Below are 26,734 nucleotides of genomic sequence, written 5' to 3'. Positions count from 1 at the left end.
CCAGGACATCCAGAACTGTTACACAAGGAAACCCTGTCTCAGAAAAACTACACACACACAATCCTTTACTCACTCATGGTAGCCCTGAGAGATAAGTATCATCATCCTCTTCATTCTAGAAGTAGGGACAGAAACCAAGAAGGAGCGGCCCCAGGTTACAGGGCTATTGAAGGACGGTACTCTGGTTCTAGCCCCAAATGTGGCAATTCCCTCACACACCACCCCATTAGGCCATACACACGAGGCCACACCTTCATTCCTCCATCCAGTGGGAACAGCTCTGATGGGTCAGAGTGTTGTGCCAACTAGACTCCAGGAAGGTGGCTTGTTTTGCTTTTACTTTTGAGGTTTCTTTGACAGGAGTTGTTGTCTGGCTAGGTCTCCTTGGTCTCCAACTTGTACTATTTATATTTTGAACCGACGTACAATGACTTATGTCCGTTCAATGATCTTGTGTGAATTTAGCTCACAGTTCCAGAGACTGTCATTGGTTCACTAAGCTATCCTTGAGCTTTTTCCGCCAGCCTTTTCGGAGATTTCCTCCCTAAATCCTGGTAATTGCCCTTGGGGGTCAGAACTTCATTATCTTCATTTTAAAGATGAGGACAGGACACTAAGGTGCAGAGTCAGTGGAGGAGCAGGGATATCTTGCATCTGAATTCTGTTATTCATTCATTATGCTAACGCCTCGGTACCACTTGGCTACAGGTGAGTTGCAGGAATAAGCACTACCCTGCTCTCTATTCTAGAAGGGTCAAACGAACTCAGGAAGAAGAAGTCCAGATCTTTCCAAAATACGCGTTCTTTTACCAATTTGCTGATGGAAGTGCTGCGTAGGATCCACCTGAGGAGCCATGCAGTGTTTCCAGAATGCTGGTACCCAACAGTCTTTGCTGAGGGACAGTTATCCAACAACTCCTAAATCAGCTGGCGTTTGTTTGCCTTCCTTTTTCTATTTGGTTCATAAGGCTCGCAACAGTTTCTGAAATCCAAGCAAGGCCATAAGCATAAGACAAGCATCCTGTTCTTGAGGTTCTCATCTTCCAAAAAGAATGAGCTTTGTTTAGTGGCGGCCGCTGCTGGCCACCCGAGCCTTAGACAGTTGCATGGACTGCAGAGGTTTGAATGTCCATTTGGGGACAAAGCCCTGTCGGTTGTATGGTAAGGCCCAGAGAAATAAGGACTGCTCCCTACCATCAAGGAACTCAGCATCTGTCGGGGAAGATGAACACACAGGAAACTACAATGCCAGCTACAATTTGATAAGCGCCGCAAGAGGCCCCTAGGTAATGCTTTCCACGTTACAGAGGGCACTGTTGGTGCCAGGTGGAGATTATCAGGCTAGATTTCAGAGTGGAAATGGCATTGCTATAAAGCAGGGATTGGCAAACTATAGCTCCCAGGCTACATCCATTACATTGCCAGTGTTCGTACAGCCTCGCAAGTTAACAGCAGCTGTAATGAACAATACTATCTCTCGATGTGAGGAAATACATGAGATTCAGATGTCCGTGTTCACAGTGAAGCTCTGGGAACACAGCCACGCTCACTTACCCATGACAGCAGCTCTCAGCTTCAGCAACAGTAGGCTGGAGCAGCTGGGGCAGGGACCATATGGCCTACAAGGTCTAAGGTATTTCCTCTGTGGCCCCTTTCAGAAGTCTGCCAACTGCTGGCCTTTCGACCTTGAAGTATGGGTGGGATTTGGGCTCATAGTGTCAGGGACAAGGCCTTTCTGGCAGGACACTTAAGGCGGAGGGAAGAAGTTGAGTGTTCAGTCCCTTGTCATCTTCCTTTTTAAACCAAATGTGTGAGAGCAAGGGGAATGTGAATTCTACTGCGAAGGAGGTTTGAAAGTTTGGAAAGGAAAGGAGAAAGACGAGGAGTGGGGAGCGGGAGGGAAGCACGCAGGAACTAGAAACCATGGGCAAAGTGAAGCTGGAGCAGAAGGAAAGACAGAGTGTGGTGGAGAAGGTATGAATGAAGAAAATCAATGGACAGGAAAATACTGAGACTAGAGAGAAGTCGAGAGTGGGGAGTCATTGGGTCCATCCAGCAATTAGTTACTCTTTGAGGATGGTGCCTTTCTCACAGCGCGTACCCCCAGCGCTCCCAGCCTGCCTGTTTGCATGAAGGTAGCTCGCTGGCACAGTTCAAGTTAAAACTGTGTTTGGGAAAGAAAACTAACATTTATTGGGCTCCCACTGTGCACCAGGCACTGCAGGCAATTTGTAAATCAGTTAACCCTCACATTAAACCTGGCGGTAGGGATTACGCCTTTTATGGAGGTAGGACTGGGTCCCTTTGGTCATTACTTCACCTCTGATCCTCGCTCCCAGTGGGGAGGATAATGACCACTTGGAGGGTTATTGTGGACAATAAGGAAGAGGGTGCGTGCACTTCGCCCTGACACGCACTAACCCTCAATCATTAAGACTCGCCTCCGAGACCCCACAGTGAGCCACCGGGGCGGGGGTCACAGGCCACGGGTCCCCAGGGGCCCCGCGCCGGACGCCTCCGAGCCTTCCGGAGGACGCGGGGCTGGGCTCGGGCGCACAAAGGAAGCGCGCGGGCCGCGTCGGCTGCCGCCCCGCCCCGCGCCGCCTCGCCCCGCCCTCGCCCCGCCCCGGCGGAGGCGGCCCGGGAGCCGGCCCGGACGCGCCGCATTGTCTCCGCGGCGCCGCAGCCCTCGAGCGCTCGCCGTAGCTCGGTCGCCGCCCGCCCGCCCGCCCGCCCGCGCCCCGCGCCCCGCGCCCTTTGTCCAGGCCGCCGGGCCCTGCGGTCGGATGCGCCGCGGCAGCCCCGGGCCCCGGCTCGGAGGCTCCCGGCGCAGAGGACGCGGCCCGCCCGGGCCCCCGCTACAGGCGGCGCCGGGCCGAGGGGCTGCGTAGGCCCCGCCCCGTCAGGCCCGGCCGGGCCCCGGACAGGTCAGTGCTGCCGCGGGGAGGGATCGCGCCGTGCCAGGAACGGGCGTCGCCCTGGGCCTCGCGGAGGCCTCTGGGCCGCGCCGCCGCGCTTGGCCTCCGGGGAGGGCCCGAGCCGCCTCCGCTCCCAGCCCCGCCGGCCTCTGCTCCCGCTCCGGGCCTCCCGTGCCCCGCGGGGACTTGTATTGATGGGAAAGGACAAGCTGTTTTGTGATTGTCCTCTTCCACGTTTAGAAGAGCGTTTTCTCGCCCTCTCGTGCCAAACGAAGGTATGCTGCATCTGCGGGCTCCTTACGTTAAATCCGGAATCTGTGAGCGTCTGTTTAAATTGACATCCAGAAAGAGGGAGGATGCGAACCCGTGAAGTTGCCTCCAGAACGCCTAAGCCCCGACTCCCTCGTCCGGTGCCAGTTTGTGACAGTGAGACCCTCCCGCTTCTTAGCTGCAGCAAGGTTTCGCTAGTTTAATACTAACAGTTCCTCATCAACTTTCCTTCCCACGCCAGACCTAGCCGGCCTAGTTTCCAGCGCTGTCTCCTGAACTCACTCTTCTCATTCCTGCTTTACAAATCAATGACAGCTTCCCCCTAAGACTTTTCCCATCCTTGATCCTTAATCCCTCCATTAGCATATTAGGCCCAGAGGATCTCTTGAAGTGAAGTACTGACCTAAATCCTCCGTGTGTCCGCAGTTTTCACGAGGACGGCCCCAATTTAAACTAGTCCGTCTCATTGCCAGCCTGAGCTCTCAATTTCGGGTTTAGAAAGTAATGTCACTTTCGCTGTACCAGACCCCACTGTCCTGGCCTCTTCCAGCCATTTGGCCCTGGGGCTTTACTAGTTAATCCAATTATCACTCACCTGGGATTTTCCTAACCCCTCCTGAGTCAACCCAAATGTTAGAACTGCTAGGATTTCTAGGTCAGTGTGAACATTACAGGCTAATGAAGCCAGTGAGTTGTTCCTTGTTCTTGTATTTCTCTCTCTCTCTCCCCCTCTCACCCTCTCTCCCTCTCCTCCCCACCCCTATTTTCCCCAGCTTTTATTCCCATTGAGAACTGCAGACCTGTCGGGCCGCCCCTTGGCTAGTGTTTAGATTTGGGTCACCAAGGGGTGTAGTGAGTTCCATCATTTTGCCTGGAAAATAGGAAGTAGTTTATTAACATCATAGTCTTCAAGGCAAGAGATTTCATCTTGAATCTTCTGATAGCTCCGCAGCTGAGCAGCTCTGGTCTCGTTCAGTTCAGTTTAGCACATTTTACCAGGCCCCTGCTTTATGTAAAACATGGTGCTGGGCCCCACAGACAGTTCAATAAAAGATGGCATCCAGATTGTTCGGGAATCTTCACACTTTTACCCACTGCTCACTGGCTCATTTCTGCTCCTAAGTGCCAGCCCCAGCGAGGTGGGGATGCTTGGCTTCCCCCCGGGGTGACTTGTTTCACCGAGGGTCCAGCGTATGGGGAGGAGTGCTCTTTTGGCACCTGCTGTCTCCTGGCACTGTAACGTGAGTTCTGCTTCCCTGCTCATCCAACATGTTTTCCAGGCTTGCCTTTCTATACCACAGAGAACAGATGTCTTTTTTTTCCCCTGAAGCCTAAACTGGAGAAAATGGGTAGTTTCTTAGACCGCTGTGCTGTGATTCTGGAAGGGCTCAGGAGTACCTCTTTACACCCCCATCCTCCTGTCCCTGGAACGTGGCTGTGGGCACAGTGGATGTCAGTATTTTATCCTGTGGCCGCCTCCTAGCCCTTTGCACTTTTCTGGGTGATTGTTTCTGGTGCTGGTAATGGAACCCATGGCCTTAGGCCCTTTCCACTTTCCCCTTTGCCCTGATTGAGTTTTTAATTTACCTCTGCCAAGTGGGCTTCCTACATACCATTTCCTTTCCAAGCAGTGAAGAGGAAAATGCCAGCCCCTTCCTTCTGTGGCAGGAGCAGTGGTCTGGCTGAAGGTCTCCAGGCAGGTCTCTGTGCTCTGCACACTCCTGTGGGGACTACAACCTCTCAGGAAGGTGTTTTGTTCTAACTCTGCCATTGACTTGAGTCTAAGCTGATTGACCCTGAGATTGTGTTTTCTGCTGAGAGGAACACACACACACTCCTGCTCTGACCTGGGCTGCCTATTTGCTCTGGCTCAGCCCCAGAATCCACTCCTTTTCAGCCCACATCCTCTTTCCTGCCTTACTCATTTCCTGTCTCACATGCTCTGGATCTTTGAGTTCTGATTTTTTTGGAGGCAGAAGGAATAAATTGGAGAAGGATAGAGGGGAGATTTGAACTTAAAAATTGAAATGTTCTTGTCTGTAGCCTCGCGTTCTTCCTTGCTCGTCTGTCTCCCTGAGGTTGTCTTTTTAGGAAGACACACACAGGGAAAACAACCACTAAGAATTAGGAGTTTTTGTCTGTGCTAGGGAATATCACAGGGGAGCCACTTTTCTGTCTCTTTCTTTTCCTTTTGTGATTACGTATAAAGAGGTGGCCTGACTGCATAGTACCCTTTAGGTCTGCTTCCTTCCCCAGAGAAGCTCACCTATCTCCTGAGTCAGTCCTTCCAGCAAGCCAAAGCAAAGTTAAAAACTAGGGAACAGGGTGGTGATTCTGGCCCTACTACATGTTGATATGAAAGTAGTAATGCTTGAGTGAATCCGGTCTGTACTGAAGTTCTTCCAGCTGTCCAGCATTTAATCTCCCACACACAGAGAGAGGATTTTGTGAGTGAAGGTAGAGAGTTATCTTAAATGGCCGTTTCTTCCTTTGTCTTGTGCCTCTTGGCAGTGGGATAATGAAGGTGATAGTTCGCAGTAGTTGGGGAAAATCTCAAAAGCGGTGTTCTTGGTACTTCTTAGGAGACTGTCTTGAAGCGAGGATTAGTGTGAGCCTTCCACTGTCTGGGATAGCCAGGTGCTCTGAGCACTCTGCTGGGGCCTTTGTATTAGCGACAGAAGCCTCTCCCCCATGATTGGGTGATGCAGAGCTGGCCTCCCCTCAAGGTAGAGAGGCCTGAAAGTGCAGGAATTTGTGATTTAACTGTCAGTATGGAGTGGCGCAAACTACATGAGTCACGTTGGGAAAGGCTGGTAGCATGCTTTCTGTTAAAAAAAAAAGTGGCACTTAGGATAAATTTAATCTGCACATTAAATAGATGTAGCTTTCATTTTAAGAATTGACATTTAAATTTTTCATTTTGAGTTCCTAGCTACATCAGAATCCTGGTTTGGTATATGTAAAGATATTCAGAGGTAAACTGTCTAATTCTACTTCACATCATAGATACTTGAGGAATTGCTAGGCAAAAAGCCATTTGCCTAATATTCTTAATTAATTTTAGACTTTTTTCTCTTATTAGTAACAAAATAGAATATAACTTACATGATCAAGAAATGAGCTGTTTTTGAAAATTTTTAGATTTAATTTTCTGTGTATGTGTGTTTTGCCTGCATGTTTATATAGTCACCACATACATGCCTGGTGCTTATAGGGGGCCAGAGAAGGGCATCAGATCCCCTGGAACTGGAGTTACAGACGGTTGTGAGTTGCCTGCCATGTAGATTCTGAGAGCCAAACCTAGGTCCTCTACAGGAACAAGTGCTCTTAATCGGTGAGCCATCTTTTCAGTCCCTCAAATGTGCGCTTTTTACAGTTAACCAAGAGTCATGCAATATAAAATTACTAGGGGAGGTATGTGTGTATATGTGTTAATGTGCGTGCATGTGTGTATTTGTCTGCCTTTATCAGGCCCCTCCTTATTTGATACATTGTCTCACTAAACTGAAGATTGGCTGGATTGGTTGGCTAGAAAGCCCTAAAGATCTCCTCCTGTCCCTACCACTTAGCATTAGAGTTATAGGCAGGTACCCCCATGTCTAGCTTTTTACATGGGTGCTGGGAGTCTAAACTCATGGAACAAATGTTTTACAGACTGAGCCATCTCCCAGAATTATTAGTTTTAGAAAATAGTAGTATAGTCAGAAGCAACATAATTTAGATTATTCTCACTCTAGGATTATAACATTATAACACTACATAGGCCCCTTCGTAAACTTTGTAACCCCTTTCCCAGACCATGTTAGTGAAAGGGGCCTTGGTTTCCCTGTCTTTCAATTTCCAAGCATTTTAGTTAAAGTGAATCCAAAAACAATACTGCTTCTGCATCTGCTAAAGAAGTTGATGCTAACTACAGCTTGCCAGTGTTCTGAGGTGAATCCAGATGTTAGAGAGGCCGGGTTTCCCATTTCAACGTTCTTTAAAGCATACTTAGTGGTCAGATGTTAGGGAAAGATTACTTCAGTGCCATATTGTAATAAAGTCCTCCTCAGTAGATTGGGGGACTAGTCCTGCTGCCATGCAGGAGTCCTCAGCAAGAGGATTGTTTCCAGAGCGCTCGCTGCCCAGCCCTCATGCCGTGAACACTGCATGTTATTCCTAGCTACTGATGTCTTCCTCATATTTGACCCCATCTGTCTGTGGCCCAGAGCTACACAGCTGTATTAGCATTTGGAACACCCAAAACAAGTGACAGTCTAAAGTGTATGTGAAGCCGGTGAAGTCTTTAAAAGTGAATTTGTTCCATTTTTCCAGGCATGCAGTTATCAGTACTCAGCTATTAATTGGCTGGTAGCAAGTACGATGATTGAGAGCTTAGGCAGCAGCAAAATAAATAAATAAATAATAGGTAAATAAATTTAAGAATGTGAGATGCTCTGCCAAGCCTGACTGCCAGAGTTCTGTCCCAGGATCCAGATGACAGGAAGAGAGACCCACCTCTCATATCCCTGTGCACAGCCCTCTGTCATACAGCTAAACACTGAAGAGAGAGATGCTTTCTGAGAGAAGCCATCAGAACTGACTTGTAGCAGGGATCCACCTGGACCATTACGTGGGCCGGACAGCTGAGGCTGATATCGTCTCCTGCATTCCCACCTTGGCTGCCATTTGTCGCCTTATATGATCTTACAGTTAGTAGCCAAAAATAATGGAGTTGGCATATCAGGGGGCATGATTGTCTTTTCTTATTACCAACCTGAAGATAATTAGAACATTTACTAAATATTTCGAGTTTTTTTTGTAAATGGAATTTTAAAAATCTATCTTCCATGAGTTTATTTTTAGCATTTTAAACTTATTTCACAGGCAAAACCACTTCCTGACTTTGTAAATTCCACCATAGCCCTTGTATCTGTATGTAGGGGTTCTCCTTTTGACGACTCAGGTTATCTCCCCCTTGTTTCTGGGGTTCTTCTGCACTGTCTGCCGATGACTCTTAGCCTCTTTAGGAAAGATGCCACATGCCACAGAGAGAGACTCTGGTGTTTGTCTCCTTGACCGTTGGGTTGATAGTCTTCGACGTGGTGCGCGACTTGGCTTGCCCTGAGGAGCAGAGTACTTCTGTTCTGCTCAGCCCTGTCAGAGCGCACATAAATAACGACTCTTTCTGGAGCCTGACCTCGAGGTGCACAGACAAGGCACAGAGTATACCCCAGTGCACACAGCACGGGACAGCAGGAACAAGACCTCAGTCTAACCTCAGGGACCGGGTGAGGTCAGGGTTAGTGAGAGTGAGGTCAGGGCCACTTCTGAGTGGTGCTTCCTGATCTTAATTTTCTCTCTGCAAGAGCAACAGGCAGGAGCACACATGTCACAGTTGAGGAGGCTGAGGCCTGGAGTAGCCTGCTGGCACCACAGGCTAGGATTTAAGCTCAGTGTTTTTCTGCATCCCCATTTACTCAAAGCCAGCACCTACCATATACTTAAACTTCCTACAGTTTATGGTTCTTAAGATAGAGCAAACAGATTCAGTGAACACCTTGTACACAGGGTATCACAGGTAGAACCAGAATGAGCTCAGGCCTGACCCAGAACCAGCATCCTCTCCCCTGCCACCCTTGATCTCTTCCTCCTGGGACTTGTGATATCTCTGTAGTCTCTCCCTTGGTGTCTTAGTATCTGCCAGAGCACTGTGATGGGAGTCCTTGATTGGGCATTTGACACCCTCCTGTGACAGCCTTGCCTTGTTCCCTGCAGCCAGGACTGATGAGCACTCCTGGTGTGCTGGCCGGCCATTGGACATCACTTCGCAGTTCCGCAGAAGCTGAGTGCCCACTACAGCAGCCTCCTACATCTGACCTCAGCCCATTATGGCACCCAGCCTGAGGTCTAGGAAAATCCCCCACTGCTCCCTTGTCCTCAGCTGCATGGGGGAGGGTGGCTGTCGCCTGCACTGATTGCTTCCCTCCTAGCTCTGGGTAACAGCTTGGAAGACATCCAGCTGTTTACAGTTCCACTTCTGCGCACTCTAGCCTGTGATTTGGGGTGAGTTGGACCGGCCCTCTCTGCCTTGAGAGGCAACAGCCTGAAAGTGGGTTGTATGGCAGTAGCTGCCAGGAGGGAGGGTTTGACCCCCCAGCTAAGGCCGTAGACAGATATTTAGCTCTTACCCAGAATACTGAGAGCTCGTCTGCCCTCCTGGCCTGCTAACCTAGCCTCAATGAGGTCATGCTGAAGTGGCACTCGGGCTGGCTGAGGTTCCCAGTCTACTGGCCAGCTCCCTTCTCCACGGAGAACCTAGATCCAGTCTTGCCTCTGGGTGGGTAAAGCTCCCTGCTGTGCCAGGGTCTTCAGAGCAACTGCAGTTGGCCTGGCTGAGGAAGGTACTCTGAGGGGCAGGGTGGTGCCAAAGCCATATAGCTTGTAGCCTCCAGGCAACAGGTCTCTGTCTCACAGCTCTGTCCTTACAAGAAGTGAACCGCTTACAAGCGGCGACTCCTCCAGGACTCTGTGGGAAGGAGCCTGCAATTTTTTCCCCACTAAGAGCTCCTTTGCTGCATGTTCTAGGAGATACCATCTTCCAAATGTCATTCACTCTTGCTTGAATTCTAAAAAGCCCACCTGTAATGTGTGCAGTCTGCATGGGAGATGCACATGTGGTCTTCTTCTAAATTTAGTGTTGAAATTTGTGGGAGAGATGACTCATCCTAAATTATAAGTGTGGGAAATGGTGTGCCAGGCCTATTGAAAGAGCAAACGCTACTTCCCTTCTGGCGTCTTGGAATATTGACTGTAGCCCCTGGGTCCTGATTAACCACATTCCTTTTCTTATTACTTCAAGACTCCCATCTGGGCATCACTCACCTAGATAATTGCCAGTTCCCAAACCTAACGTCCCAGACCACACATGATGCCTCTGCTTCGGTGTCCGGGAATGGAGGGTCCATTTCCTGCCACCTCCCTCAAGTGCCCTCATGCTGTTCCCAGCCAGTCAAAGCCTAGTGCTCCCCACCCAGTCCGTTCCACTTAGCAGCCCACTCTAGGGAAACTGGAACCGCTGTATTCTGCCCAACTTTCTCTCGTGACCTGGGATGTATTTGCTACTCATTTTGTTGCGGTGGCAAAATACATGACAGAGGCAACCTAAGAAAAGAAGGATACATTTTGGCTGGAAATTTAAGAGTGCTGTCCACTGTAGTGGAGTAGGCGTAATGGTAAGACCTTGAAGCCGCTGGTCACATGTGTCCACAGTCAGGAAGCAGAGAGCTGAATCTGGTATTAAACTCAGTTTCTCCTTTTTAATTCAGTTTGGACCCCCCCAGCTCCATGGAATGGTGCTAACCCACATTCGGGGTGGGTCTTCCCACCACCATCAAACCTCTCTGGAAACATGCTCACAGACAAGTCCAAAGTTTGTCTCATAGGTGACTATATTTTCTCAATAGAATATCACATAGAATAAGTCTTTCAATCCTGAAGACAAGTTGCCTCATGCCTTAGACTCAGGGCCCCTCCACCTGGATCTGGTCCCCTTCCCTCCCACCGCACCTGGGTCCCTAAGCAGTGTTGGAAAGGGTCTGCTTACCTGAGCAAAGTGGCTGACTCATAGCAGATTCTGAACGGGTGTAGCCAAACTTGCACTTTGAAGATTCTCCCCAGGAATCTCTTTGTGAAGAGTGTCTGCATTGAGCTCCAGCCCACCCCCTCCATCGTGCCCTTCTTCCTGGGAGGGGACACCTCCCTCTGATTCACAGTGCCACCAATTTCTTTGGGGGTCCGGATATAACTAAAGAGATTAGGAAGGGTGGCCCTAGACCTTTCCACAGGCCTAGCTAGCTACACTGGCTCTCCTCTCTGTAAGGTGACCTCTGCTGGTTGGAGCAGGTGTGGCCTCCTGCTGTCTCCTGGATACAGGTGCAGAGGCGCCATTTTGCAGGTGCTTCGCTCATAGTCTGGAGAACAGGCTGAGCTGAAGCACAGCATGACCACAGTGCTGTGCCTAGAGCGAGTGCTGTTACAGGTTCTTGTTCTGATGTTTGGTGAGCGGTGTTATCAGTTGCTGGCTCCTTAAAGTCTTTGCTAATTTCATTAGCTTATTCTCATACTGCCAAGACATCCAGTGTCAGCCTCTGGCTTGCATGCATGCATGCACGAACCTTCCACATTCCCAAATAGCAGATGGTTTGTGTGTCATCTGACACAAGGAAGAACCTGGTTCTGAACTGGCCAGTCTTGTTCTCTCTCCAGCTGACTGAAAGTGTCTTTCTGGGAGCTTCCCTGCCTTTGCCTCTAGAGGTCATCCTGCCTTACAAAGTTTCTGGACCAAGCTTAGTGCCCTAACTCTCCTCCACTGAGGAAATCCTCCATAGTGACCGTGACATTGGGCTAAGAAGAGCAGCTGTCATTTATGGGCAGGTCCACGGAAATGCCACCTCCACAGTAGACACCAACTATGCCACTCACTGTCATACTCCTTTGGATCTCACCTGTGGCAGGACTCTTTGTAGTACCAAGGAGGCCTGTATTTTTTATGGCGATGCTGAAAACTGAGTTTACTATTTGTTATTTTATATTTATAATTCATTGCAGTTTTAATAGGCGTATGTCATATTTTGGATATAGGTTTAGCTCCTGTGGATCACAGCTCCTGCCTTGGTTAGTAGAAGTGAAGAATTCCAAAGATGATTTCAAAATAGTAGCATAAACAGGGACCTCTGAGTAGACCTTTCTTTTCTTGCAAAAGAGCTGTTTCTGTCAGAGCCTGTGAGTGAGATCAGCAGTGAGAAACAGCCTAGTGGCTGATCATATGCTTAGTAAGACTCTGGCACATACTAGTGGTCCATTTGTGGTCAACTTAAAGAAGTTCCAGCCTGCCTCTTCCCAGCAGAGCTGGCCCGTTTCCCCCTCCGACCCCTGGAGCAAGGTGCGCACCTCCCTTTCTGCTGAGGAGCTCACTGTAGGAAGGCATCTGAGACCTGTGGGAATCCCCTGGCTGGAGAGCACCGAGGAACTGAATTCCAAAGACAGAGTTTCTTTGTCTCTTTTCTTTGCTTCAGGCCAGCAGGGCGGGTCCCTGCAAGTTTCACTGTCAAAAAGGCTTTTCCCCAAACAGGCTGCAAAGCAGTCTGGGAGAGTGGAAAGCAGATTAAATTAATCTCAGTGTGCTGAGCATGGCAGGGGGGTGAGACTGTTCGGACCTTCCAGAAATAGCCCAAACTCTTTGTTACTAAAGCAGGTGCTGAACTATAGGGCATAACGACGGTGGCAAAGCCAGACAGCTGTGAATACCCCCCTCCCCCGCCCCTGGGATTCTGTCTCCTGTAACCTGCCCCAGGATTGTGATGGCAGCTAGAATTTCTGGTGTCAGCATGAAGGAGTTCATTTGTTTGTCTCTGTATCTTTTTTTTTTTTTGGTTTTTCGAGACAGAGTTTCTCTGTGGTTTTGGAGCCTGTCCTGGAACTAGCTCTTGTAGACCAGGCTGGTCTCGAACTCACAGAGATCCGCCTGCCTCTGTCTTCCAAGTGCTGGGCATCTTTAAAAAAAAAAAAAAAGACTGAAGATACCAGAGTCCTTGCTTCCCATCGGTGAGCCCTGGTTTGTAGCCTCCACTGATGAATGCCCACAAGAACTCCTCTGCCTGACAGGGACAGTAAGGAAGAGGTTGGAGCTGGGGACATTGCAGTGGAGCAGGGCTAGAAAGCCCGCAAAAGAGACGAGGTGTCAGGAACAGTTTGGGGATGCATGTCAGTGACCAGTGGGAGGCAGCAGTGTGCCACAGTGGAAAGGGAAGTGGCTGTCCTCCAGTTTAACTCTGTAGCAAGGGCCCAGAGCCACTGTAAACCACACTTCTTCATTGGCTAGATGTGGTGCACAGCTGTGAACCTAACATTAGGGGGCTGGGAGAAAGCCAAGTAGGGCCAAGACAGGAGCATCTCAAGTGCAAGGCTGACCATAGCAACTTGGTGAGACCCTTGTCTCTAGATGGAGAGACAGATATGAATCAAAAATATCTCTATGAGATGCACACTTGGGTTTGCTAGCCCATGGAACAGGCTGAGAGGGCCAGGAGTTGGCACAATTCACTCACTGGTGGAGATAGTCCCTAGGCCTTGCTAAGCCTTTGTTTGTTCAGTGTACCTATCTGATTAGACCCTTTCTCCAGTCTTAAGGAACATAGCTAGGATTAATTGCAGAAATTAGCAGGAAGACAGATTTGGGGCTCATTGTAAGGAAGAACTTTGTGATCGTACTCCCCAAGGTAGCAAATTAGTTCCTCTATTGCTGGAAGCATTCAGACAGACATGCTAGAAGTCACTGGGTGGGGAGTGCTGTAGACTGCTTGAGGTGGTGGACGGGAGCTGACCTTGCTCTCTGCTGTCCACAGCACATTCAGATCCGCAGGGATTGTCTCGCTGGAGTCTGGATGTAGCACTCAGCTCTCATTGAAAGCTTTAGATGTGCACGACCGTTATCCATCATTTTAATAAAATCTGTATTTATATATATTTAAACCTAAAATATTAGAAAGTAAAAGCAAGGAAAAATGGAATAAACACAGACTTTAAAATTTAAAAGAGAAGCCAGGCCATGGTGGCACAGACCTTTAATCCTAACACTCGGGAGGCAGAGGCAGGCTATTCTCTGAATTTGAGGTCAGCCTGGTCTACAAAGTGAGTTCCAGGGCAGCCAGGGCTGTTGTATATACAGAGAAACCTTGTCTCCAAAAAGTAAGTAAATGAAAATAAAAGAGAAACTTAACTTGGTTCCTTTTGTCATTAGCTAGATCATGGCTATTCCTAGATTCTAAAAATTTGTATTTTTAGTTTCTAAATACTCTTGCTGGAGAAAAAAAAAAGAGACAAATTCCAAAGGGAGTTTCCAGCTAAGAGTGGTCGCGCACACCTTTCCTCCTAGCTCCTGGGATTCGCGCGCACCTCTCCTCCTAGCTCCTGGGATCCAGAGCGGTCGCTCGCACCTCTCCTCCTAGCTCCTGGGATCCAGAGCGGTCGCGCGCACCTCTCCTCCTAGCTCCTGGGATCCAGAGTGGTCGCGCGCACCTTCCCTCCTAGCTCCTGGGATCCAGAGTGGTCGCGCACACCTCTCCTCCTAGCTCCTGGGATCCAGAGGCAGGTGAGTCTCTGTGAGTTTGAGGCCAGCCTGGTGTACACAGTGAGTTCCAAGACAGCCAGGGCTGCTACACAGAGAAACCTTCTCTCAGAAAACAAAACAGAAAAAAAAGAAGAGGAGGAGGAGGAGGGAAAAATTGGGACTGTCTCCAATTTTCTACAGAAAAGCCAAAGCTATTAAACTTATTCCACATTAGCACAAACATTTAAAGGGTATTTTTTTAACTTGCTGGTATGGCTTTGGGTCAAATACAAATTAATTTTAAGATTTCTAACGTTATTTTGTGTGTGTGTCTGTGCAAGCATCCACACATAGTAACGTGCAGTGTGCACTGGCCACACGCTGCACCTGTGGTGTCGGAGAACAACTTTCAGAGTTGATTTTCTCTTTCCACCATAGGTGCTGGGCATCAAGCTGGGGCCATGGGCTTGTACGACACTCACTGAGCCATCTCACCAGCCCCAGAAATTAGAATTAAAACCCTTGTCAGTTGTGTCTCCTGGGCAGCTTTTGCTCAGCTCTGGAGTCTGCTCCTAGTTGGTTCTGTAGGAATGAGAACTGAAGGCATGTTACCACCTGTGCTTTCTTACTCTCAAAGGTTGCTCCTGGTTTTCTGAACCAGAACTTGTAATAAGAAAATGACCCTGAGGTTGGAGGTATACTGGAGTCCTGTCAGAAATTGTCACTGAATGTTTCTGGTTTTAGTCCTTGTCCCTGATCAGACTCTGTGAGTTCCCATCTCTACAACATGAAATAATGTCTTCATAGAAAGTGCTGTACAGAAGTTACCTAAGTAACAGTGTGCTGTACAGAAGTTACCTAAGTAACAGTGTGCTGTACAGAAGTTACCTAAGTAACAGTGTGCTGTACAGAAGTTACCTAAGTAACAATGTACTGTAGTTATTTATTTATTTATTTTGGTTTTTCGAGACAGGGTTTCTCTGTGGTTTTCGAGCCTGTCCTGGAACTAGCTCTTGTAGACCAGGCTGGTCTCGAACTCACAGAGATCCGCCTGCCTCTGCCTCCCAAGTGCTGGGATTAAAGGCGTGTGCCACCACCACCCGGCTCTGTAGTTATTTTTTTTTATTAATTTATTTATTTATTAAAGATTTCTGTCTCTTCCCCGCCACCGCCTCCCATATCCCTCCCCGTCCCCCAATCAACTCCCCCTCTCTCATCAGCCCTAAGAGCAGTCAGGGTTCCCTGCCCTGTGGGGAGTCCAAGGACCTCCCACCCCCTTCCAAGTCTATTAAGGTGAACATCCAAACAGCCTAGGCTCCCACAAAGCCAGTATGTGCAGTAGGATCAAAATCCAGTGCCGTTGTTCTTGACTTCTCAGCAGTCCTCAATGTCCGCTATGTTCAGTGAGTCCGGTATTATCCCATGCTTTTTCAGACCCAGTCCAGCTGGCCTTGGTGAGTTCCTGAAAGAACATCCCCATTGTCTCAGTATGTGGGTGCACCCCTCACGGCCCTGAGTTCCTTGCTCGTGCTCTCCTCTCCTTCTGCTCCTGGTTTGGACCTTGGGGTTGTAGTCTGGTGCTCCAATGTGGGACTCTGTCTCTGTCTCCTTTCATTGCCTGATGAAGGTTAATATCCAGGAGGATGTCTATATGATTTTCTTTGGGTTCACCTTCTTATTTGGCTTCTCTAGGATCACGAATTATAGGCTCAATGTCCTTTATTTATGGCTAGAAACCAAATATGAGTGAGTACATCCCATGTTCCTCTTTTTGGGTCTGGCTTACCTCACTCAGGATAGTGTCTGTAGTTATTTTTTATTTTATTGTTTTAATACTGTTTCTGTTTATCATATACCACTGGCTTATGCTTGATATTAATAGGCTTGTTGCAATTAAGAAATGGGTTTTCCACTTTTCTCTTTTAGACTATTCCAGGTTAAAAGCACCTCAGCTCAATGAACACTTGGTGACACAGAACAGCCTTGGCCAGGGACTGGGAAGAGGGCTCTTAAAATGAGGTGGTGGAGTCTAGCACCCTGCAGCAGTGAGGCACCTCACTCGGGAGATGACGGGCCACCCTGACAGGCCGTAGGGGTCACCCATCTTTTTCTGGTGCATTGTGTTGAGTTCTCCGGAGGAGAGAGTGGAGGGGTCTGTGCTTGCTAAGGGCTGGATGCAGTGTACACTGCACACTGAGCCAGAGGTCGGGTTGAGAGTGGGATCAACAGAAAAATGGCAGCTGTGGCAGCCGTTTCAGCAGTGGAGAAAGAAAATGGCCCCATAACTTAGTGCAGCAGCCACCAAAGGGTAGTGTGCACTGGTGTTTCCTGGGCAGCAGTTTCAGGGTGCTGTGAATCTGACCCTCCAAGGAGACTCCTAGAAGGTTCCTTTAACATCTGTCCACCTGGTTGCTCTATTACACCGTGAGCCTGTGTTTAGTGGAGCTTCTTGGTCTGGCTTTAAGTATCCTTGTCACTGTTTGGAGTTCTCTGCAAACAGTGTTGCTTTGTCTCACCACTACTGCCTTAGCCTTACTCCTCAGGGCAGAATTCTGGCTGGTTCAGCCTACTTCGATAGGTCTTGAATAGCTGTTTAAGAAACCTTGCTAGCTGCAGAGCCAGACTGTTAGAAAACTGATGGCGCTTACCCTGGTGGTGGGACCACTGACGTGCTGCCACTTGTGATGGGCCGTGGAGGGTAGAGAGCACCTGGCTGGGCTGTGGCCTGTATGTGCTGTGGGTGCTGGCTGTCCATCTCCAAGCTGGCCTCCGTTTCTCATCCCTGCCACTTTGTCTCCCTTCTCTCCCTCTCTCTCTCCCTCTCTCTCTCTCCTGCAGAGACAGGGCAGGGCATTGTTCATGCACTGACCGACCTCAGCAGCCCCGGCATGACCTCAGGGAACGGAAACTCTGCCTCCAGCATCGCCGGCACTGCCCCCCAGAATGGTGAGAATAAACCACCACAGGCCATTGTGAAACCCCAAATCCTGACGCATGTTATCGAAGGGTTTGTGATCCAGGAGGGGGCGGAGCCTTTCCCGGTACGGACTACTTCTTTTCCCCTCTTTTTTTCTTTAAATATATTTTAGATGTGTGCTAGAATATTTTTACAGTTCCATGTAAAATTTCTGAAAATGTGAACAGTTTACTCTTACCTTACTGGTTTCCCTGTCCTTCACAATGTCAGAATAATTTCTCTCTAGGATCAAGTTTCAAGAGTCCAAAATGATTTGGTGATCAAGAATAATTGACAAAATCCCCTTAGAAGTTTATCCTCATGGGCTAAGCAGTATTGCTGACTTGTGTCCTGTGACCCCTGAAGTAGAGGGACTTAGTTCACCTTGGGATATTTGATGAAAAACAATGGACTTCAGAAAATTATTCTTTATTGAGTTTTCAATGCCAAAACCAAACAGCCAGTTAGGAAAAGGAACCTGTTGGTACAGTTCCTGAGCTATGGTGGAAACCAAAGTGGTGGCATGGAAGTGCAGCCTGAGATGTGCTTCTGGGAACAGAGCCTTGAAAGGGAGTGATGAGATCAAGGGGCCTTCGGCAAGGGCATGTGTGGCCCAGTAGGACTGTGTATTGGAAACCCTGTCCTCTGGGGTACTGCTGCCTGTTGCTCATGCTTTGGATTTGTGGAAAGTCTTAAAAGTCACCAGAGGACTGAGCTTGATTCCCGCAGTGGGTGAACTACTTTCCGAACTGTCAGCAGGCAAACTCACTTGTGCCCTCTCCCTCTGGAGGCTGGCTGCAGCCAGTGGCAGATCTCAGGGACAGCTTACCTTATAAGGACCTAGCTCTGCTCCAGGCCTCCCCCTCCTCCCCAGTCTGGTGTCCATCTGCCCCTCCCTCTGGAGAAAGCGTGAGCCTGCAGAATGAAGGCAGATGGAACAGCAGCTCACATCATCCTAGACCACAGACCATGTGAGCTGGCCACCAGCTTTCCCAAACAAAACAAAGGCCTGAAGAGGTAAAGCCAGCCTTGGTGCTGCCAGTCACAGGGCATTCCTCTGTGGCTGGGGTCACTTGTGTCCTGCTCTCCCCTGGGGCTGCCTGTTCCTCTGGCTTGGCTGTGGTCAGGTAGGGAACAGTATGAAATCTAAACAGGGACACTGAGTCTTGTAAATACACTCTCACACTTAGCCCTGCCCCTCTGGTGCTCTCTGAACACACGACCAGGCACCTGATGAGTGAGTGGTGAGGGAACTAGGATCTCTGCCCTGGGGCACACCTGGCAGGATAGAATACCCCCGACTTCTTGAGTTGTCCCTGTACTGTGGTGCCCACTGTTGCTTGCTTTGGGTGCCGGGCAGCAGAACAGTGCCCCTTAAGTGGGGCACCCTTGAATGATGGCATGTGGGAAAATTGGGGAGGGCTGATATCTGCCTGGCTGCTTTATACCTGTAATTATAATAAGGCTGAGTGGCAAGGAGCCTAGGATCTAAACCTTGCGGCTTCTATGTCACCTGTCCTCTAGGTGGGACGTTCGTCCCTGCTGGTGGGGAATCTCAAGAAGAAGTATGCACAGGGGTTCCTGCCTGAGAAGCTTCCACAGCAGGACCATACCACCACCACTGACTCAGAGATGGAGGAGCCCTACCTGCAAGGTATGCACACAATTGCAGGGCTCAAGGGCAGGCCTCACGCTTCCCTTTTCTCGGTGTCTGTGGAGGAACTCTGAGCAGGGAACAAGTAACATTCCTTCCCACAGAACATTTCCCCAGCACCTCCTCCGCCTCTCTTCCTGTAGAACAGAAACAGAAATAAGAGCCTTCATCTCCTGCCTCTCCAGCAACCACATGGTCTCAGAATTTTACTTACTGTAAGAAGTGAGGATCAGGATAGTACCAGGCAGGTGTGCCCCCCTTTTGCTATCTCAAGAGCCTGAATTTGAGTTGGGAAGGCCCGAGGCACAGCCATGGCCAGGCAAAGACTCTATTTAGCTTGTGCAAGGCTTCTGTTTCTTTGGTGGTCATGGAGAAGGATGCTGACTCTGCCCACCTCTGCTGTGCCCCTGGCCCGCAGTTTGGAAGAGGCATCACCAGACACTCTTGGGGACTCTCCAGTGGGAGGCCTAACCCATGCAAAATGAGTGGAGGAGTCTGTTGTTTCTAAATGAATGCATTGGACACAGAGACATGGAAGAGGCAGGACAGGAGCTCCTGCGGTTGGACTGTCTCCAGCCTATCACAATCTCTCCCTACACTCAGCTGTAGCATGATTAATAACCCCGAGACACATATTGGGGTTCAACCTGAAAGTCAGAAAAGCAAAACAGCCAGCCACTGGCTCTTATCTATAAAGTCTAAAATGGCAGTTTTGCCTCCAGGAATCCTTAGAATGAGACTCTGAGAGCTGTCTCTTCCCCTTTTATATTCCTCTCTAGTGCTGGGATTAAAGGCGTGCACCCCTGCCACCCGGTTTCTATGGCTAACTAGCGTGGCTACTGGGATTAAAGGTGTGTCTGGAAGACTGGCCAGGGCAGCTGTTGTGCTCTGTGAACTTCAGGCAAGCTTTATTTATTAAAATACAATGAAATACCACTACACTCAGCCATTTCCATACTTTACAGAATCCAAAGAGGAGGGTACCCCCCTCAAACTCAAGTGTGAGCTCTGTGGACGGGTGGACTTTGCCTACAAGTTCAAGCGTTCCAAGCGTTTCTGCTCCATGGCTTGTGCAAAGAGGTGAGTGGCCGGCCCCACTGCCATGCCCAGCCCTTTCTGTCTCCAGGGTCCTCCTCCTAGTCATCATCTAGCTTGGATGCTGTAGGTGAGGCTCATCAATCCTCCGAGCTCCTTGGCCTACCTAGTTAAGGCACTATATCCCAAGCATACCAGGTGAGTGCACTAGACCTGGGAAACCAGAAGAACCTCCCCTCCCTTGGGTATGTCAGAGGAAGCATCACTGTCCGGGCACACAAAGCAGCCTGTTAGCTCGGCCCCAACGGCAGCTGCCATGCCCTTAGGGGAAAGCCCTCCACAGAAGTAAAATTTAGCCCAGGACCACAGCAAGCTTTTATTCAGCCTGGAAAGAACTGATGATAAAAGCCACTGTCATTTATTGAGAAGCTACTTCAAAGTGGGCACGGTGCTACAGATCTGTAATGACTGAGACAGGACTGATTTAAGAGTGAGGTCAGCCTCCACTGTATAGTAGTAGAGTATATATACATATATAGTAGGGGCTGCCTGAGGAGACCTTGTTTCAACCCAAAACAAAAGGAGACAGACAGAGAGAGGTAGCAGCAGAGACAGAGAGAAACTTGGAGCAAGGGGTCCTGTTTTCAGAACATTTCTGCTAGGCAACTGTTCCATTGTCACCATTGTATTTCCTAGTGTGCCCTTTTTATGGGTTGGAAACTAAGGCATGAAAGAGTGGCTGTGCCCAAAGTGACACAGCTGAGTCACGGGGATTCGGCTTTAACGTGCCCCCTGCTCTCTGAAGGAGCAGCTTGACCTTGACGCCCCAGAACCCAAAAAGAGCTCTCTAGGTTCCAGGCAGAGGTGTTGTGAGCAATGCCCCAGAGTTCTGTCCTCAGCCATGCTGACCAGGCTGTGCTGAAGGAGCCAAGGACTCTTGGTCAAGCTTTGCCAGGCCACAGGCCACTGTGCTCTGAGCAGTTGAATTAAACACGTCACCGGCACTCCCTCTTGTCATCCTGAGACTGGTTTTAGAAGGTGACTGGTCTCATACCCTGCCTCTCAAGAAGGGCTCTGAGCTCAAGTGCCTTCCCAGAGTCTCAGTGATCAGCAATGTCCTGGTGTAGGTTTGTACCCATAGACTCTGGTTGGCTGTTTGTGCCACCTAGGGCCCCCGCTCTGACTTACTGCTCCTCCCCGCAGGTATAACGTGGGATGCACCAAACGAGTGGGACTTTTCCACTCAGACCGGAGCAAGCTGCAGAAGGCAGGGACCACAACCCACAACCGCCGACGGGCCAGCAAAGCTAGTCTGCCCACACTTACCAAGGACACCAAGAAACAGGTAGAGCCCTGTTGAGTTTCCATGGCATGCGTCTCCTCCAGCATGCTGCTCTCACCTCTTACAGGTCTCACATTCAGCCCTCTCTGGGTCCCCTTTTCTTAGACCTAGGGCCCTTCCCCCTTCCAGTAGTCTTAGCCTAGAATGACCCCACCTTGGGGTTGCCATCCATTCTTGATTTCTTGGGTCTCACCCTGCTGGCCCTGTGAAAACAGACTATTCAGGGTACCTCCATGTTACGCGGGTACCTTTTTGCTCCCTTGAAAACTAGAGCACTGAGTTGGTGAAGGTCTCCCCATCAGGAACGTGGATAGTCATCCATTAAATATTTTTCCTAACAGTTCCATGCCAGTGATTCTGTTGGGCACTAAAGATCCAAGGGCATAGTCTTTTTTTTTTTTTTTTTTGGTTTTTTTTTTTTGGTTTTTTTTTTTTTGGTTTTTCGAGACAGGGTTTCTCTGTGGTTGTGGAGCCTGTCCTGGAACTAGCTCTTGTAGACCAGGCTGGTCTCGAACTCACAGAGATCCGCCTGCCTCTGCCTCCCAAGTGCTGGGATTAAAGGCGTGCGCCACCACCGCCCGGCCCAAGGGCATAGTCTTAAAGGAACTCACAGCCTAGCGTGGCAGTCTTCATCCTTAAGTGGTGGTAGCGGTGGCAGGGGTGGTGATGACTTTTATCTTGTACCTTGTTAAGAATCTGCTAAAAACTGCTGTCCATGATGTACATATGTGGGAAGTCCCTCTTGGTTGTCCAGATCACATAAGACACCACTACAGGACAGACTAAAGAGCAGGCGGTTGCAGCGTGCTGCAGCACAGCACAGTGCTGAGGGACTGACTGTCCGAGGTGGGAGAGCAGGAAGACGGGGTGTGACCCTAGGAATAGGGAACCAAGTAGAAAAGGGAGCAGCACTTGCCTCCACCCCTGCTTGATGTGGGAGTGGTCAGTTCCCCAATCCTGAAGAACTCTTATTTCTCTCTGCTCCCAGCCCTCAGGCACTGTACCCCTTTCAGTTACTGCTGCCTTGCAGCTGACACACAGCCAGGAAGACTCCAGCCGGTGCTCAGACAACTCAAGCTATGAGGAACCCTTGTCACCCATCTCAGCCAGCTCATCCACCTCCCGACGGCGACAAGGCCAGAGGGATCTGGAGCTCCCTGACATGCACATGCGGGACCTGGTAGGCATGGGACACCACTTCCTGCCAAGTGAGCCCACAAAGTGGAATGTAGAAGATGTCTATGAATTCATCCGCTCTCTGCCAGGTGAGTTCCTTGCAAACTTTACCTGCTGGAGTAATGGGAATGAGAGGGGATGGAGACCTCACCTCCCTCCAGGAGGAAGCAGGACCCAGGGTGCAGAGGCAGGAACACAAGGCTCCTGCTTGTGAAAGCTTATGTTCTAACACAGCAGACTATGGAATACTGCATGACCACCATTTGAAACAGCTGCAGTCTAGGACGTAGTCTGTGAAGTGCATGAGCGAGGAATTAGCTCTGTCTCTTCCTGCGCAAGGTGGGAAGGAAGTCAGGAGGGACTGTGGTGTCATGAGAATGAACAAGTTGGAGGGAGCTTTTTCAGGCTGAGAGAGCAGCTTGAGCAAGGACAACAATGTATGGTATGGTGGGCGCTGTGTATAGCCCTTGGCATGGAGGGCAAGTGGATATGAAGTTGGTATCAACTTGGAAAGGCAAATTTTCTAGCATTCTGGAATCTTCCAGGGGAACCCTGAAACTTCTTCCCTTTCTGTCAGCCTTATGCATCTACTTCAGGGCAGCAGTGATGGCGCCCCAGCCTGTGCAGGGGAGAGTGTGGTATAGAAATTGTAGGTGAGACGGAGCCGGGTCCAGTTCTATCATTCTAACTTAACCTCGGGTATTTGTTGTCTGTCATGTGCCCTCAAGTCTGTCATAGGATGGTCACTTTTGTCCTGCAGCCCTGTCTCGTGCTCCCTTATGAAGATGCAGCTTTGTGTCAGCCAAGGCCAAGGCTATTGCAGGCTGCTCCGGGGAAATGGAATCCTCTCTCCCATGGTGTGCAGGAACGGGCTGGCTGGGCCTCTTACGGCAAGCATGGAAGCAGGTTTTCTCCATAGCTAGTAAATCCTAGAGAGCTATCAGAAGAAATCATGCCCTTTTGGATCTGGCCTCAGAAATCATACTCTGCCATTTCTACAGGATCTCACTGGTCGTACAGATAAGCTCTGTCCTTTGGGGGAGCCCACAGGCTGGCTTAGTCAGGGTTTCTACTGCTGTGATGAAATACCATGACCAAAAGCAAATTGTGAAGGAAAGGATTTATTAGGCTTACATTTTCATATCACTGTTTATCATATAAGGACGTCAAAATAGGAACTCAAACAGGGCAGAACCTGGAGGGCACAGCTGGTGTTGAGACCATGGAGGGGTGCTGCTTACTGTCTTACTCAGCCCACTTTCTTATGAAACCCAGGACCACCAGCCCAGAGATGGCCTCACCCACAATGTGCTGGGAGCTGGAGGCTGGCGGCTGGCAACTGGGGGCTGGGCCCACCCCACCAGTCATGAAATGCCTTAGGTTATTGAACATATCAAATGCTATATTCTGTAGGTTTTTGAAGTGTTTGATGTGTGTGTGTGTGTGTGTATGTATGTGTATCTATTTATGACCTTGAAAACATACCTAACATGATTGTAAGTTTGACAATTATAGATGACTATTAATCTCTATTTCTTAGTTATACATTTTATTTTATTTATTTATTTATTTTTATTTATTTATTTTTTTTTTTGGTTTTTTGAGACAGGGTTTCTCTGTGGTTTTGGAGCCTGTCCTGGAACTAGCTCTTGTAGACCAGGCTGGTCTCGAACTCACAGAGATCCGCCTGTCTCTGCCTCCCGAGTGCTGGGATTAAAGGCGTGCGCCACCACCGCCCGGCTTAGTTATACATTTTAAATAAACTGCATAAACACAGTGCCCTAAGCAAGAGTAGAAGTGTGCATACAGTATAAAAAATTAGCTTTAAATTTGTATCAATAAACCAAAATTCATACCAATGTAAAATATTTTGAGATTAATGATTGATTTTGTATTAAAGTAGATTCAATCATCTATCCTTTTCCTGTCCTGTGTCATATCCCCCTTTTTTTCCTTTAGAAAGAAAATCTTGAATTTAGTTCTTTTGTTTAGCTTTTTTCCTGACTATGACCAATAACAACACATAACTATGATAGTAAACGCTGGGTGGTGGTGGCACACACCTTTAATCCTAGGACTCAGGAGTCAGAGGCAGGTGGATCTCTGTGAGTTTGAGGCCAGCTTGGTCTACAGAGAGTTCCAGGACAACCAGGGCTACACAGAGGAATCCTGTCTCAACAAACAAACAAACAATGATGATGGTAAACATCTGTTACCCATCTTTTAGGGATGTGGGTATTGTTTTTCTAGACTGTTTCCTGTTATCTGAGGGCTCTGGTGTCTTTGAGGAGCCCTGAGAAAATTTAGGATGATGATTTTTTTTTTTTTTAAGTCTTGGCTGGAGTAGTTTTGTGAGGCTGGACCATCTCAGCCAGCAGCCTTGAAGCTATTCTTTATGGAGAACTCCAAGGAAACTGCAACAGGTATTTTGAAAGGCTGGATCACCTGAACCATTTGTTTTCTTTGGTGTCTGGTTCCCTTGCACCAAAATATATAAACTCAGCCGGGCGATGGTGGCGCACGCCTTTAATCCCAGCACTCGGGAGGCAGAGGCAGGCGGATCTCTGTGAGTTCGAGACCAGTCTGGTCTACAAGAGCTAGTTCCAGGACAGGCACCAAAGCTACAGAGAAACCCTGTCTCGAAAAACCAAAAAAAAAAAGAATACATAAACTCTCAAAGGTAACATGCATGTCTGTATTAATACAAATATATATTATATGTTGTATACAAGTTAATCAAAGATGATTCTTTGTTTTGTATTTGAGTAGGTAAAATATATGTTACATGTCTTGTAGGGCTTTTTTCTCTCCCCCTTTTTTTTTTCATTTTTGAAACCAGAATGTTTATTTTATGACAGATTGAAATCCTCAAGATGAACTGGATGCTGCAACAGCTGCCCTCTTGGGTTTAGAGGTTGTCCCTTCACGGAATCCATGTCTGAATCTTTGATAGAAAATTTTTAGATGCCTCATATACCCAGTCCTGGTAGTGTTTTGTCTTTTAGCCTTGGTACTCCAGTTATATTTTCTCTTGTGTTTGGCAGGGTAGCCACATTTGCCACAGTAGACTTTTGAAGGTGGTAGGCCTTGGAGCCACAGTGGTGGCATAACACGTGTGTCTTATTGCGATGCTTTCCAAAGAATGACATTCCTTTTGTTACTCTGCTTCTGTCGCCAAGGCCAAAGAGACCGGAAAAGCTTTCTCTCTCTCCATCTCCCTTTCCCTCTCTCCCTCCCTACCCTCTCTTTCTCTCTCTTTTAGGTTTATTTCTTTATGTTTAGAGTTAGGATTTTTAGGGGGTCTTCCTCAAAACAAATCTGATCCATATAAATCTGTAGTGAATCTACAGCTTCTCATGTCCTGTGAAAGTAAAAGCATAACTTCTCTCCCAGAGTAACACACCTTTTGAATTCCATTTTGAAGTCAAGATATTATAAAAATATATAGGTTGATTTAATCTAGCAGTTTCCATAATCCAGTGTTTCTTAGCAGTTACTGCTCATTGATCAGCAGTCACAATATTTAAGGACAGCGTAATATATACCGGATCTAGAATCCCCATGATTTCCCATCTTTACATGGATTTTTCTTTTTTTTTTTTAAATTAATTTATTTATTACAACATTCTGCCTCAATGTATGCCCACACGCCAGAGCAGGGCGCCAGATCTCAGTACAGATGGTTGTGAGCACCATGTGGTTGCTGGGAATTGAACTCAGGACCTCTGGAAGAGCAGCCAGTTTTCTTAACCTTTGAGACATCTCTCCAGCCCCGGATTTTTCTTTTATAATACTTTGTTCTCTTTTTAAGTATTCTAAACTTAAAACTATACATTTTTTTGTTACTCTATACTCTTTCTTTTCTCTCCCACATCTTTGTACATTTTTAAACACACTGTAACCCATTTGGAGGCCTTTTCCGTCTGAATCTGTCTTTACTGAGCATCTGTATTGTTTTTGATCTCATAAGACAAATCTTAAACTGCTATAGTTGTTGCCTGCCTGGCTCAGCTTAGCGTATGGCGTTGGTGGTTGGCTCTTCCCCACCTTGGCTCCCTAAGAGCTTAGCTTCATGGTTGAGGTACCAGCAGGAGCCACATTTACCACCCCAGCTCTGAGAAGTTGTTGGGTCCATGCTGCCACAAAGTAGCATGCTGCCCACTGCTCATTAACCCCATTTAAGTGTTTAATAACAGGGTCTTTTAAAGGAGCCATGCCTCTGTTTTCTAGTAGCAAACAGTCTACTCAAGAAGAGGCAGTTACCAGGAAGCTGCATTTGACTCTGGTTTTTTTT

At 48.5% G+C, this 26,734-nt stretch overlaps 1 protein-coding gene across 5 annotated transcripts in view; it reads left to right on the top strand.

The window, feature by feature from the left end:
• Phc2 (polyhomeotic homolog 2) overlaps positions 1 to 26,734 on the top strand; it is a 99,963-nt gene that overhangs the window by 69,059 nt on the left and 4,170 nt on the right. For 2 of the 5 annotated variants that reach the window (XM_057783829.1, XM_057783828.1), the window contains 5 exons: positions 17,116 to 17,318; positions 18,758 to 18,887; positions 19,853 to 19,967; positions 21,126 to 21,267; positions 22,253 to 22,529. In XM_057783829.1, coding sequence (XP_057639812.1) covers positions 17,116 to 17,318; positions 18,758 to 18,887; positions 19,853 to 19,967; positions 21,126 to 21,267; positions 22,253 to 22,529 — 867 coding nt within the window. Of the gene's footprint in view, positions 1 to 2,642; positions 2,928 to 3,039; positions 3,194 to 14,166; positions 14,320 to 17,115; positions 17,319 to 18,757; positions 18,888 to 19,852; positions 19,968 to 21,125; positions 21,268 to 22,252; positions 22,530 to 26,734 lie in introns of those variants that run through there. The other 3 variants (XM_057783834.1, XM_057783830.1, XM_057783831.1) reach the window with 3 other exon arrangements.

Source organism: Chionomys nivalis, chromosome 11 (genome assembly GCF_950005125.1).
Source record: "Chionomys nivalis chromosome 11, mChiNiv1.1, whole genome shotgun sequence".
NCBI classification, from domain to species: domain Eukaryota; kingdom Metazoa; phylum Chordata; class Mammalia; order Rodentia; family Cricetidae; genus Chionomys; species Chionomys nivalis.
The sequence above is the reverse complement of the archived record's forward strand: the minus strand, read 5'-3'. Positions and strand labels throughout refer to the sequence as shown.